General features: G+C 49.2%; 1 protein-coding gene across 4 annotated transcripts in view; it reads right to left on the bottom strand.

The window, feature by feature from the left end:
* PRDM16 (PR/SET domain 16) overlaps positions 1 to 13,066 on the bottom strand; it is a 398,575-nt gene that overhangs the window by 5,377 nt on the left and 380,132 nt on the right. For 3 of the 4 annotated variants that reach the window (XM_004947378.5, XM_040651288.2, XM_417551.8), the window contains 7 exons: positions 11,437 to 11,524; positions 8,437 to 8,606; positions 7,199 to 7,276; positions 2,952 to 3,121; positions 2,541 to 2,715; positions 1,626 to 1,856; positions 481 to 655 (listed from right to left, as the gene is read on the bottom strand). In XM_004947378.5, the coding sequence (XP_004947435.1) occupies positions 481 to 655; positions 1,626 to 1,856; positions 2,541 to 2,715; positions 2,952 to 3,121; positions 7,199 to 7,276; positions 8,437 to 8,606; positions 11,437 to 11,524 (1,087 nt within the window). The remainder of the gene's footprint in view (positions 1 to 480; positions 656 to 1,625; positions 1,857 to 2,540; positions 2,716 to 2,951; positions 3,122 to 7,198; positions 7,277 to 8,436; positions 8,607 to 11,436; positions 11,525 to 13,066) is intronic. The other variant, XM_025142614.3, reaches the window with a different exon arrangement.

A 13,066-nucleotide genomic window follows, 5' to 3' on the forward strand; every position in this document is an offset into this window, starting at 1 on the left:
CAGGGAGATAAGTGAGGAAGTTCTTGAGACCTATGGGACTGCAAGTCAAGGCAACACTCCTGTCTATTATACTTTCTGTAATCAAATACAGTGACATTTCATTACCGTTTCTGTGGACTAAACTTGAGTTGCTCAGTATGAACCAACTGAAGAACCATCTCAAAGGAGAAATAAATAACAGTTGGAAAAAACACATTTATGCAGACAGATAAAAACAGACAGATGCCACTACCGTCCTACATAAGCATGTTCTCACGACACAGGGTTAATGATAAATTGATCGGGTGACCTAAAACTGATGCCCACTCCATTTCCTTCTCCATCTGAACGAGACAGTTCCCACATGATTCACTCATTACCATCAGTATTCCTGCTCACTGGGAAGGGAAAATAAACCTCGGCTGAGGGAGGCCAGCTGCTCACTAACCCTATAGGACGCGCTGGCAGCAAGCTAGGTAAAATGTTCTGGCATATACCTACCTGGTTTTTAGCCTGCCTGTACAGAGTCTGTTTTATTGTCTCAGAGTCTAAGGTGGAATTAAACACATCTTTAACTTCAAATGCTTCCTCGGCTGCTTTGCGAAGATCCAGCCCCTTCCCAAAATTCGGCATCTGCTCCAAATCTAACAAGCCGGCTTCGTCCTCCTCAATACACCTGTACCAATGACCAGGGGAAGGGGTTGACCTGTTGTTAGCTCATGGCACCATTCACACACTAGCGTGGTGCTAACCAGATCCTGCATGCACGTACATGGGGGTCTCGCAAGCCACATGCGTGAGCAGACAGATGGACAGACACGGACAGAGAATGACACACAATGCAAGGCACAAAGAGAAGGTGGAGAGAGTGATAATGCACGTACAAGCATCAGTGTGATGGAGATTTGTGAGTCAGCCTGACTACAGCTCTCTCTGCTCTATTGCATGGAGGTGTCCAGCAGCTATCCACTCCTGGACACGTTTGGCACTGGATCAGTGTCTACAGAACACTGCTGTGTCTCCTCTGAGTTGCAGTGAAGGCAGTGATGCACAGAGACTAAATAAGGTGCAGGCTCTGCATCCTGGGATATTCGGTACCAATGTCAGTTGGGAAACTGAAGCTGAAAAAGGAGCACTAAGCCCATACAGGTGCAACAAATCCTAATGGTGAAGTTGTCTAAATATCACTTGACCCTGGGAAAAAAAAAGAAAACCTTTACCTTTTCCCTAACTGCTGGTGATTTAACTTGAAGTCAACAGCGTTTTGCTACAAATAAAACGAGTAGCATGGTGCAACACGGATTGCATACATGTGCCTCTCCCTTTGCCCCAACCAGAGTGTTAAAGACAGGCATTACCCCCTGCACTGCAGTGCCCTGGAAAAGGTCTTTTCTGTTCTGGACTAACTGTTCTGCCACAAACTCCTCGAGACTTGGATCTCCATCTTATCACAGACCCTCCTTGCAGCCCACTTGTTCTGTATCCCCCACCATGGTGAAAATGGAATCGGTCAAGCGAGTGCTTAAATCAAACTGAGGCATGGCGTATGGCTTGAGAAATAAAACAGCCGCATTCACAATCTACCACTGACGCAGGGTCAGAAGCCTGGCCCCCAAATGAACCCCAAAGGGCACGGCCCACCTCACCTTCGGGTGTGGTCAAAGCTCATGGTGAGAGATGTGGGCTCCTCATCTTCTTCATCCTCGTACGTTCCTCGGGGCTCTGCAGTGGGTGACACCGTTTCATCCTGCGACTTCCCTGTCAGGCTGTCGTCATCCTCCTCTTCCAGTTCTTCATCTTCATCATCCACGTCTTCCGTTTTCTCATTTGCCAAGCCGTGACACTGGGAGTTGCTGTCAATGTCCTGCATTTCTGGCCTGCAGTGTTTGGTCAAGAGGGGAAGGAAATAAAAGGAAAGAGACCAAATGAATAAGTCATGCATTCTCACTGTAATGTAAGGCTGTATTCAATTTATACGTGTGTATGAATGCAAATACCCAGAGAGTTACCTACGTCCACATACACACTATTTAAACTACAAGGAAAAGGGAAACTGACGTGTTTTAGGCAGTTAAAAATCAGCCTTTGCAGTGCCTGTGGGGACAACGAGCCCGTCAGGTATACACCAACTCAAATGCTTTTCAAACTAGCATTTTGTCTAGCCTGGATTTAAACGATGCTTTTCCACCTCTCAGAATATAACATCTATGGGGCACAGGGCTCTCCTCCTCCTCTCCATACAACCTCCATTTGAGGAAGCTTCCTCACAGCTGGGTTTGTGGGCAGATTTAATCCTCTTGTGTCAAAATGAAGCTTATAAAACGAAGGTGAAACTCAAGATGTCTCCCAGGTCCCAGGCCTTGCCACTTACTCCTAACCCAGGTCATCTGCAAAGGCTTAACACAGGGCTTAGCACTTGAAGCTGATGGTGTTCTCCATTCCAAACCACTACACTTCTCTCTTCTGAGGGTCTTAAATCAGACACTGCAGGACAGGGGCTGACTGGTCTTTGAACCACGCTAACAACGCGTGCATTCGGGTCATTTCATTTGCCGGTCTACCTTTTATCTGCTAACGTTGACGCTTGGTTCATCTCACTATTTGCAATAAAATTTCTGATTTCAGAGAAATACGAATCCTCTTTCTCATCTAAAAGTGCATGGTTGTCCGACTCCGAGTTGGGGGAAGAGGCACTGGTCCCAAGGTGGTTCGTAATGACTCCAGAGTGCTGGCTCACTGAGTGGGGGGAACAAGAAAAGAGAACAGGAGAAACAATCAGACACCGCCAAAGCTATCGTTGAGAGGAAAACCAAAGGTAAGGTTATTTTACAGAAGCTTATGTTTTCCAGACTTCAACTACAGAGAAAAACAGATGGCGTTCAGCATTTACGGGTGGCACACACAGTTCCAGAAGCACCATCCATCGCTTGGCTGTTTGCCTATAGCTTTCCCATAGCCACGCTGGTTGCTACCTGGAACGTTCTCGTGCTCGTGCTTCTTAAGATGTCGGTCCAGGTTGGTCTGCTGCCCAAAGCACCGGTTGCACAGGTGGCATTTGAATGGCTTCTCCTTGTTATGGATGTTCCGAACGTGCCGCTGGAGGTTGGAGGAAATGCTGAATGACCTGTCACAGTATTTACACCTGAAAAACAGAAGCAAATGCCAACGTGAGGGAGAAAAAAAAAACAACAACACAGAAATCTGACTGCCAGAAAATGTTGGGTCTATAAATCTTTACTCGGCTGAGGAGCTGGAATGCACAAGGCATTCATCATCCCAGACAAATCTGATGTTATTGTTACTCAAGGAGCACAAAGAAAGGATTAGGATTAATTAAGAAGCGAGCCGTCCAAATACGAATTTTAAACAAAATAATTAGTTTGTTTTTTTTCCCCCCACACGTGAATGTAAAAAACCACAAAAGGTGAATTAATTCGTTTCATGTTTGGCAGGGGAGGTGAAATCTGGCATGGGGGGAGCAGAAAGAAGAAGGAAGGGAGATTAAAACCATACCATCGTTACTATCAAGCACATCCCTCCATGACACGCTTATGCGGACATATGGAAAACCCTACATTTATTCATGAAATTCCTCAAGATGCAGGCAGCAGAGCCTTAAAGATCATTATGGCTGCTATCATAGCACAACAGCTCCCAAGAAATACACCGGAGCTTCCAAACTGTGTCAGATTCAGTCCCGTGGAGCGAATATCTGGTTTGCATTGAACTATGTGCAATGCACGGAGCCAAGCCAGGGTGTTCGGGGGAATTGCTGAGTGAAGAAAGGTTCCTCTCTGAATAACCCCTCTGCAGGAGCCATGGCACATGCACCGGACGCTGGGCCATAGCTACCATCCCCTCTGGATGATGCTCTGAGCTCTGTGGGCAGAGCACGACTGCAGAGGGCGGCTTTGAGCCGCAGAGAGGAGCTCCAGGACCAAAGGTGGAAAGCCAAACTCCTCCAAACCAGCCCGGTCAGATCCCTCTTTCAGGACATCACCTCTACCCCAACAAAGGCGCTTTCCTCACGGCTGTGCTCCCAAAGCCCACAGGAAGCAGAACCCTTCTCTGCAGAGCCCTGCCAACCCCGTGCACTTACAGGACAAAGCACAACCGTTCCTAAACCCCTCTCATCCCAACAGGATCCTCTTCCTTCAGCTCCGCGTAAGGGCAAAAAAGCACCCCACCAAACCACACCACAACAGCTCCCAGCACGAAGCTGCGGGTGCTCCGGGCTCACATGTGCCCTTCTCCCACGCTTTTCCCTTCCCTTACTCAAGCACCAAACTGGATTTGCCTTGACAGTAAGGATGTGGTGTGGTTTCCTACAAGCACAGCAGATTCAAATGCAAGAAGAAGGCGCAAGTGTAAAAATCCCATGCTGGGAAACACACGCAGCACTTCCAGATGTGCTACAGCTGCGATTTTTATTTGGGCTCCGCAACCAAACTGATATTATTTTTGGGAATGGCAGAGATACATTTATGAAACACTCTCTCTCTTTTCTTTATGGACTCCACACCCACCTCCGAATTTCCTACTGTTAAATCACTGCAAAAATATTAGGATATTTCAAATCATGAACCTCTCCTTACGATTAACCGAGGAAGAAAGCAAAATCTCTTGTTAAACCACAGCTTTCTCGGGCTTCCAAAGCTTTCTCTCCCTCCCTGCTGGCAACCAAAGCATCAGACCCTTCGGGCTGCCACGCTTCAGCCTGCAGCATCCCAAGCAGACCAACACCCGACGTCCCATAGGAGAACAGGAGCTGAGTTCCAGCAGTGCTGTGCCATCAGCTCCCTCTCTATTTCCAGGCACTTCAAAGCAGCACTGCCAGGAGCACGGCACCAACGCCCCGGCCCCCAGCCACCCATTTATTTAGATGTGCAGGAAGTCTTTGAAAAGCTCCCTCTGACAGCTCCTCGCCTTAACTCTGAGCAATGCGGATGAAGGCTCGGATGCAGGGAGAGGGGATAAAGAGCTTGTTAAAAAAATAGGAACCAGAGGGGCAGTGGCAAAGGAGCAACACCCAATGTCTGAGCGCTGGGATGAGGGCGACGGGCGGCGTTATTTGCGGTCCTGGAGGGGTCGGTGCTTGGATCTCTGCTGGTTTTAATCTAAATAAACGACCTGGACGGAAGGACCAACTTAAACACAGGGAAGAGGGGAGCTCAAAAAGGAGCCGTATTTGCTTTGTGAATGAAAATGAGAGCGGAGCTGTGCGCGATCTGCAGTGCCGCGGTGGACGTCGGCGTTACGTGTGAGCTTCAGCTCAGTGCAGATAACAGCACATGGGGGGTCTGAAAGGAAATCAAAGCAAAACGCACTCAAAACAGACGTCGGGAAGCACATCTTTATGGGCAGTGCCTGAGGACGGGGGGGGTAATTCAAGAATCAATTAGAGGGCATCCTGGAGGGATGCGAGAGGAGAGCCGTGCTGAAGCCAGCAGCCAGGCTGGGCTGCATGCAGCCTGTGTGTTCTGCTTAGTTCTGCATGCTGTCCTGATGCTGTTTCAAGTCTGATTTTTAGGAAGCACAGAGCATTACATGGTACATTACTCTGGTACGCAGCACTGCCCCTTTCCAGAAGGAATTAACATCCATAGTGCCACGTGCTATCCGTTCCTACCTCATATCCTCATCATAGGCACTGAGGAAGCAAAAGCAACTTCCAAAGGAACACGGAAGGGTTGGGAACCAAGCATTTAAACATAAAAAGTTCCAAGATAACACACAGAGGATCCCCAGCCAGCTTCTACCTGCAGGATGTTGGCACTTTAAAGCAAGCTAAAGGTGGAAGCCTTGGTTCTCTGAGAGCAGAGGAAAATCAAAGATAGTTAAGCCCTTCTGTACACGTCGCATAGACTCTCAGGAGTGCTGTTACAATGCAACACTGTCCAGAAGTCAGCATTCTACTGCAGGAAAAACCCCACACAAGGGCCATTTTCTGGGAGAAGAGCAGATGAAACACGGCGCGTGTTTTGCTAACCTTTGTTGAGTCCAAGGTCTCCTTTTTTGGAAGAAAACAGCACTGAATCTCTGAGTAACCGGGAGGGTTTGACTCAGCTGGGGCCACGTGGTGAATGCGCAGCATTCATTCAAAGCATATCAAACAGCACAACTGAGAGCTCAAAGGGAACGCTTCCAAAATATACGTCTGCTTTGGAGAGGGGGTCTTTGGATTCTGATTTGCCTCATGTCTACACTCAAAGTCCTCCACGTGTCTGTATGGAAAACAAAACGGCTCTGAACGCACCGCGGGTCGCAGAGTGGAAGAAAGTGGCCTCTTCAGTAAAACCAGGCATGGAAATGCCACGCATTGGAGCAGATGGCCCTTCGCTGCCCATAGATTTGATTGTGTTTCTCCTTCTCTGATAACCACAACATCAGCTTTGCTGTGAACTTAGGCCTGCGTGTGGAAATCCCACCACATCACCACCCAGACTGAAATGGCTTCAGTTGTTGCTGCTGTTTGATGGCGTGCACAACACCGACTCGCGTTACGGCTTGGTTTTAAGTGAGCTCTCAATTCATCACTCATTCAGTTCTGCCAAACAAATACAGATACGCATCCTAAAAAGAAAGCAATCAAAGCATCTTTCTGCCTAAGTCTCTTCTTTGTTTTGAAGCTGACTGCAAAACAGTCAGAGAAAACACGGAGCAAAGCAACTCCGTGACAGATGCTGCTCCAGATCTCTACACACACCTCCATACATCCATTTCCTCATGAGCCGCATTGAAATATGAAAGGCTGAGGTGAACAGGACTCCCTTTGGGGGAGCTCAGTGCCTTTTTGTTTTGATCCACAACTCCAGGCATCTCCGACACGCATTAGGGAAAGAAGAAAGGAATCCAGCCAGCTCCAGCAGTTCCTTTCCTGGCAAGCCCTTAAAAACCAGCCTGGTTTGCAGAGACATTCAGCACCTTCAGCTGTCCTTGAGACGAATGGTTAACGTGAGTGTGAAACAACATTGGAAATCAGACCGCTCCTTTGCCAGCATACATCTAAATATAAGCTAAGTGCCTATCTCCAGGCTGCCAGGCTGGATTATTTTTGGCTGGTACGCACAACATACAGTCCGATGAATCACAGCATGTAACACTATGGGACCCCAGTATTACATTGGCACGGCTTTACAGAAAGGGAAGAAAAACACCAACACAGAGTGGTGAGTGAGGGGGGCACGCTGGGGAAGGGGATTACTGGGGGTAGCATCACCTGTAGGGCTGCTCTCCGGTGTGCGTCCGCAGATGCCTCGTCAGGTTGGCTGAGCGAGGGAAGATCTTCCCACAGTACCTGGGATGGCAAGAGCAAAGTCAGTGCATGAACAGCACCTCCTCTGAGGGGAGGCCCAGCGCTGCCCACTCGTGTTGCCAATCACCTGAGATTTTAATAGACCTCTCCTCCGTTCCCTGTTGGTCACTTATACAGAACCTACTTGATTATCCTCAGAACTCATTGAATTCGCCTGCAGATAAATGCTGCAGCCTTGCATTGCTGTTACCAGGATATACTGCTGTGAGTCTGACAGTCTGCTTAGAATAAGGAAATGCAGCAGTAGGAAATAAAATAGGAGAAGGAACCGCGTTCCAATAGTAAATCTGACTCATAGCAAACTCAAAAGGAAGGGAAATATAAATAAAGATGTTAATTGGGAAATAAAATACTCGGGAGGAAAAGCTGTGTTCCGTGTCTGGGCAGCCCAATGCTTGACGCTGCAGAAGGAAATACGAGTTGGGTTTCTTAATTTCAGAGACATTTGGATGTCCTTAAGATGGATGGTTAATGTGAACGTTAATCAATAATGAAAATCCGTATGGTAATGGGCTACCGTGTGCCTAAATCTAAGCCGAGTCCCTCTTGTAGTGGGAAACCTCCTGTTTCTAACCACCCAGCTGAAGCCTGAGCACAGAGCTTTTGAGGCAAAGCAGAAGGCTGCAGATGCATCACAGTCTGCATCCACTCAGTGTCCCTGAGAAGGGTGCAGGGAGAGCCATCACATGTACCTGCAAGTAGGTAAAGCTGTGTGAGCTTGCGTGGACTCCCATCTCCTCAGGGCAATGCTCTGGCACACACATTTTTAGCTGCAGTTGGTACACGAGCATTGCTGTGGATAGAACTGTCTTTGCAAAGAGCAGCCCCGTGCTTGCTGGTTTTAAAACTGCTTTACTCAGACTGTGCTGCTTTTCCATTGCAAACTGTGGCATTGGCTACCACACGCGAGAGACTTGGCGTGGAAGGGCCCTGTTTGCTTGAGAATCTCCAGATCTGCTCCCGAGGTTACTCAGGATTACAAAGCAAACAGAGGATGCCCATTTTCCACCAGACAAAACAAGCTATTTCAGAGCACGTTCGTCATCGGCGTGCCCCGCTCTAATTCCGCTGCCCCCTCGCTTTCCCTCCCAGCCCCGTGGGGGTGGTGGGGATGTCCACGTGGGGTTGCTGTGCTCCCTTACCTGCAGGTGTAGCGCTCCTTGCCCTTCCTCAGGATGGGGTCGGACAGTGTGGGTGGTGGCGATCGGAAGTTGAAGGGGTGGTGGGGAAGGGGCTGCAGGGAACTGCCGGAGTCCGCCTTCATGGCTGCAAAGCTCTCCAGTTTCTCCGTCATCGTTTCTATGGCTGACATCTGTAAGCAGAAGGACCTCGTGTCAGGGAGGCTGGGGAACGAGGGGAGCTGGGCAGGAGGCAGAGGGGCCCTGCAGCGAAGCTCAGGCTGAGGACGGAGCGGGGCCATGCAGAGTTTGCCTGGCCGAGACGTTTTAATTACATGTCAGAAAGGTTGAGGAGCCCGTAAAGGTGATGGAAGGAGGAGTGGGAGGTGGCTGAGCTTCCTGAAGGGAAAGGAGAGTCCAGCCAAGCTGAAATAAAAGCGAGCAGCAGTTGGGTGAGTTACAGCTATGGGAGGACTGCAGTCTGCATCTGGAACAGCAGACTGTGGTTCTGTTCTATGATTCCATGATTCCAAGTCCTGTTTGGGTGGGAGCAGCAGGCACGCAGGGCTGGGGGGGTGGCCCCAGAGGAAAGGCTGCTGCTCCCCTACAGCTTTGGGTTCTGGGACCCAACAGCTGCCACAGAAACACGGGGGGAGAGCACCAGAAACAGGGAGAAACCTGGAGAGATGGGAAAAAGGGGAAAGCACCAAAAGGACAGAAGAGAGCGGGAAAGCAAAAGCTGTGCACAAAAGTCCTGCCTAAAGAAAAAAAAAAAAAGCCAACCAAAACCCACTTTTACTTTCATTGAAGCAAAACAGGAAACCCAAATCCAAGGGAGAACAGCAGCTCGGAGGGCTGCACTGACATCTCCAGCGCTCTTGAGAGCACTTTTGAGATACCACGCTGCAAACGGGGATAAAACAAACAAGGCAGCAATAAAGCTGCCTCCTTACTGCGGATGACATCAGTGGGAAGGGAGGGATGGGGGCAGCGGGAGCCTGAATGGAGGCAGACAGCGAGCAGGGAGACGGCGAGCAGCGGAAGGCAGTAGGAAGCCATATATCAAAAGTAGATGCTCTATTGTACAGGAAGGGCTGACCTTTTGCACGTTTACACTTTATTAAACTGGGCTCGAGGGGGGAGGTTGGGGGGGGGGGAAGAGAGCCAAGATATTGTTTAAAATGTATGACTATAAAAAAAAAAAAAAGAAAAAAAAAAAAGTTGTCTTAATCACCAAAGAATACATTGTGGACGGCTGACAACCATTCATAAGCTGCAAAAAAGAGGAGTAGTAAAACCCATTTCTCGATAATAGATCCGCAGCCCCTTAGTTGGAGGCTCCCAGCCCATGATAAATAGTAAGTAATACTTAGCGCCAGCCACTTGAAAAGGTTACTTGATCATTTACAGCAAAAGCTCTGCCCCAGCTGCCAGTCATGTAACAAAACCATCACGTTAAAATGCTATCCGGATCTTTCAGAGCTATGCCACTCAGCCCTTTGCTGGAGTACCTGGAGATATCTTTTGTTGTGCCCTGTTCTTTAGGCACTTAGTCAGAGATGTTTGCTGGCTTGATAGCCCTAGGCTTATTTTAAAATTCTAAACACTGGCCATAGCCTCTCCAGTGGTAAAGGCACTTTGCTATTTAGGGAACAACCGCCTGGTTATAATAATAAAAAAAAAAGGATGGGGAGAAGAAAAGAAACTTAACAGGTGAGAAAAGCTTCTCCATTAAGTTATCAAAAAGTTGCATCGTTTATTTATGCTGTCCGGAGTTTCATTTGAAATAGACAATGTGTGAATAACTCACAGCACTGCACCGCACCGACTGTCTGCGACTGGGTAAGGACTGAGAGTTGCCTGGAATTCAATGTAAGCAAGCGAGCATCTCGTGATGCTGTACCACGGCTCTTGGCTGGCTGGCATCGCAGCGAGGACCCTCTGCGAGATGGGGAGTTATGCACAGCAGAAGGGACTGAGAGCAGACGTGGGCTTTGAATGGGACACACGCAGGGAGGGGCCTCCAACACACCTACTATCAGCATGTTGGCTCCAATGAAGAAGCAAGAGGTACTGAAATTACAGTGCTAAGGAGAATAACACTGGATGGAGATCTATCCGGCAAGCAAAAACCTCACGTATTCCTGGACCAACGAGCTGCCTTCATCCACCTTCAGTCCTTGGGATATCTGGTGGGATTGTAGCATGGGAACAGCCACTCTCGAGACCAAGAGATCATTACACAGCAGCCTCCTTCCCTAAAACTCAGTTATCAGGAAGTTTCGGGCTCGAGCGATTGTAAATTTTGGGCTATTCCGCGTGATAAGCCATCAGAGATAACCAGACCTTCCACATCTTTTCATTGCCATGGGAAGAGGACGTGGTCAGGATTTCAGGAACAATGTTAACAGCCTTCCACCCAACGCCGGCTGCTGCCCGGGGCCCCCACGTTTCTCATCGTCTCGTTGGGTTCCTTGCTGCATTAGCTCCTCCCTGCTATCAGATTCTTTACAGGCAGATATCCCCACCATTCTAACTCACACAAACACAGGATGTTCCTGGCCAGCCTGTCACCATTATCCAGCCTGCATGAAGGAAAAATCGGGGGAAGTTATTAACCAAACTCAGGGGCTGATGCAAAACAATGAAGGAACTAAGTTTAGCTGTGAAAGCAACCAGGATCCAGCTTTCACAAACCTGCAAGTTATTAATCTAAGGTGGGAAAGGCTATCGGACAAGAACAATGCATGTGAATGCATCGAAGAGCACAGGAATGGGCCCCCAGCAGGGGGACAGGGATGGCTGGGGGCACTGACAGCACATGGGGCAGCAGCAGGGAATCACGAGCACAGAGTAACACCGTTCTGGGGAGTGTTCAGCTATCACAGGATAAGCATTAATGCTGGAAAACTGCGGAGTCGGACGCTCGGGTGAAAAGAATGTGATGCGAGTGACCTCTTTGCACTTCTCCGTCGCAAAGCTTTGGCATTCAATCAGCACTGAGTTATTACTGTAGTGCTTTACCTGGGGGTGGAATAGCAGCGGGGAGGGTCGCAGGTACTTCTCCTTTAGGGCACCCACAGGGTCTGTCACCTTCCGCTTCTCCACCCTGCTGGACAACAACACAGAGGGTTACGTACCTTCCAGGGCACGGCAGCAAAAGAACAGCTGAACATTTAAACGACACCCACGAGGCTGTTCTCCTATTGACACGTCTTTCCCCCCCTCCTGTTGGATGCTACTGATGAGGACCCATGGGTTACCCACAGCAGGCGCTGGAAAACAGAGCCCCTCCTTTGGGCAGCGGTTGGGGGTTTCTAAGCCAGGCGGCAGCCCAAGCCCTTCTGATGGCACTGCAGCCCCTTTGCATATCCCACCTGAGCACCTTACTTTGCAGAAACAACCCTATTTTAGAGGAAACTGCCTTTGCTTTCACAGATAATTCTCCTTGCAGGAAAACCACGGTGTGGAAGCACCCAGAAAGAGAATCTGCAATGCCCTGTGGGGGAAAGCTGCATGAAAGTAACCCCAACAAAGGCAGCTGCATCTCTGAGTCCCTGGAATGGAGTCCACCTCCATTACCTCTACCTATGTTAGTCCAGCATAAATGAGAGCAAACCGTTTTGCCACATTTCAGCTGATTGGTGCATGGCTCAAATTACCAAAGAGTTTAAAAGAAGAGTCACGCAGAGTGCTATTGAGTGGACTGCATTTAATCTGCATTTATTTTTTACTTCGGTAGAAGAAAGGAGCAGAGCTGGGTTTGCAGTGCACCCATAATCACTGTGCTTTGCAAGGAACGTGAGTCGGTGCGCTCAGAGCTGCAACAACCCAAGCAACTTTCTGCCTGACATAAGCAAAGGGTGCTCACGACCCGTTGGCCATTCCGTGCCGTGGGGTTAAGCCAATCTTCTCAGCCCAGTGCCTGAGAACGTTACCTTAACGAGCCCGAGCTAAAAACTGCCCTGATTTCAGGCTGTCTGGCCGCATTAAATTATATCACCAGGAGAAAATGTCAAGGATTTAAGTGGCCTTGGGGAGAAAAATGGAAGGAGCCAAACGATGTGAGAGAGTCTGATAAAGAGAAGTTTAGAAACAAAATATTTCCATCTTTTTTCGAGCTGGGACTTGGACGCTCGGCTGTTTGGCTCCCTGCAGCAGGAGGCTGATTCACAAGCAGCCCTGCCACGGACTTTCTATTTTCATGTATTACTAAAACCGTACGCGTCCCATGGAATGCAACGCGCGATGCCCCCGTCCTTCCCTCCCATCTGTCTTCTGGGCCTTTACGCTTTTCCCTGGGCTGCTATTTTAATTGGCAGCTGCTTTTGCAGCCCGCGTTGTTTTAACATTCCAGAGGTGGCACAACCCTCCTCAGCTCCCAGTTTTTGCCTCCCTACGTTTTTTCCTGCATCAATGAATAACAGACTACGTACATCGGCCCCTCTTCCTTCCTTCCCCAGGAGATGCCCACGCCGGGCCCACGTTACACAGCCCAGGTCGTGATGCAGCCCTTCCCATCACGGGTGGGCAGCATGTAGGCTGTGACAGCATCAGCCCCGAGAGCTGGCACAGCAGGCACCGAGGGCTCACTAATCCTCATCTCAGCTGACAGCTCCTTGGCCCTGCTACGCATTGACATCATTTTTTCCCA

Source organism: Gallus gallus, chromosome 21, assembly GCF_016699485.2.
Source record: "Gallus gallus isolate bGalGal1 chromosome 21, bGalGal1.mat.broiler.GRCg7b, whole genome shotgun sequence".
Taxonomy (NCBI): domain Eukaryota; kingdom Metazoa; phylum Chordata; class Aves; order Galliformes; family Phasianidae; genus Gallus; species Gallus gallus.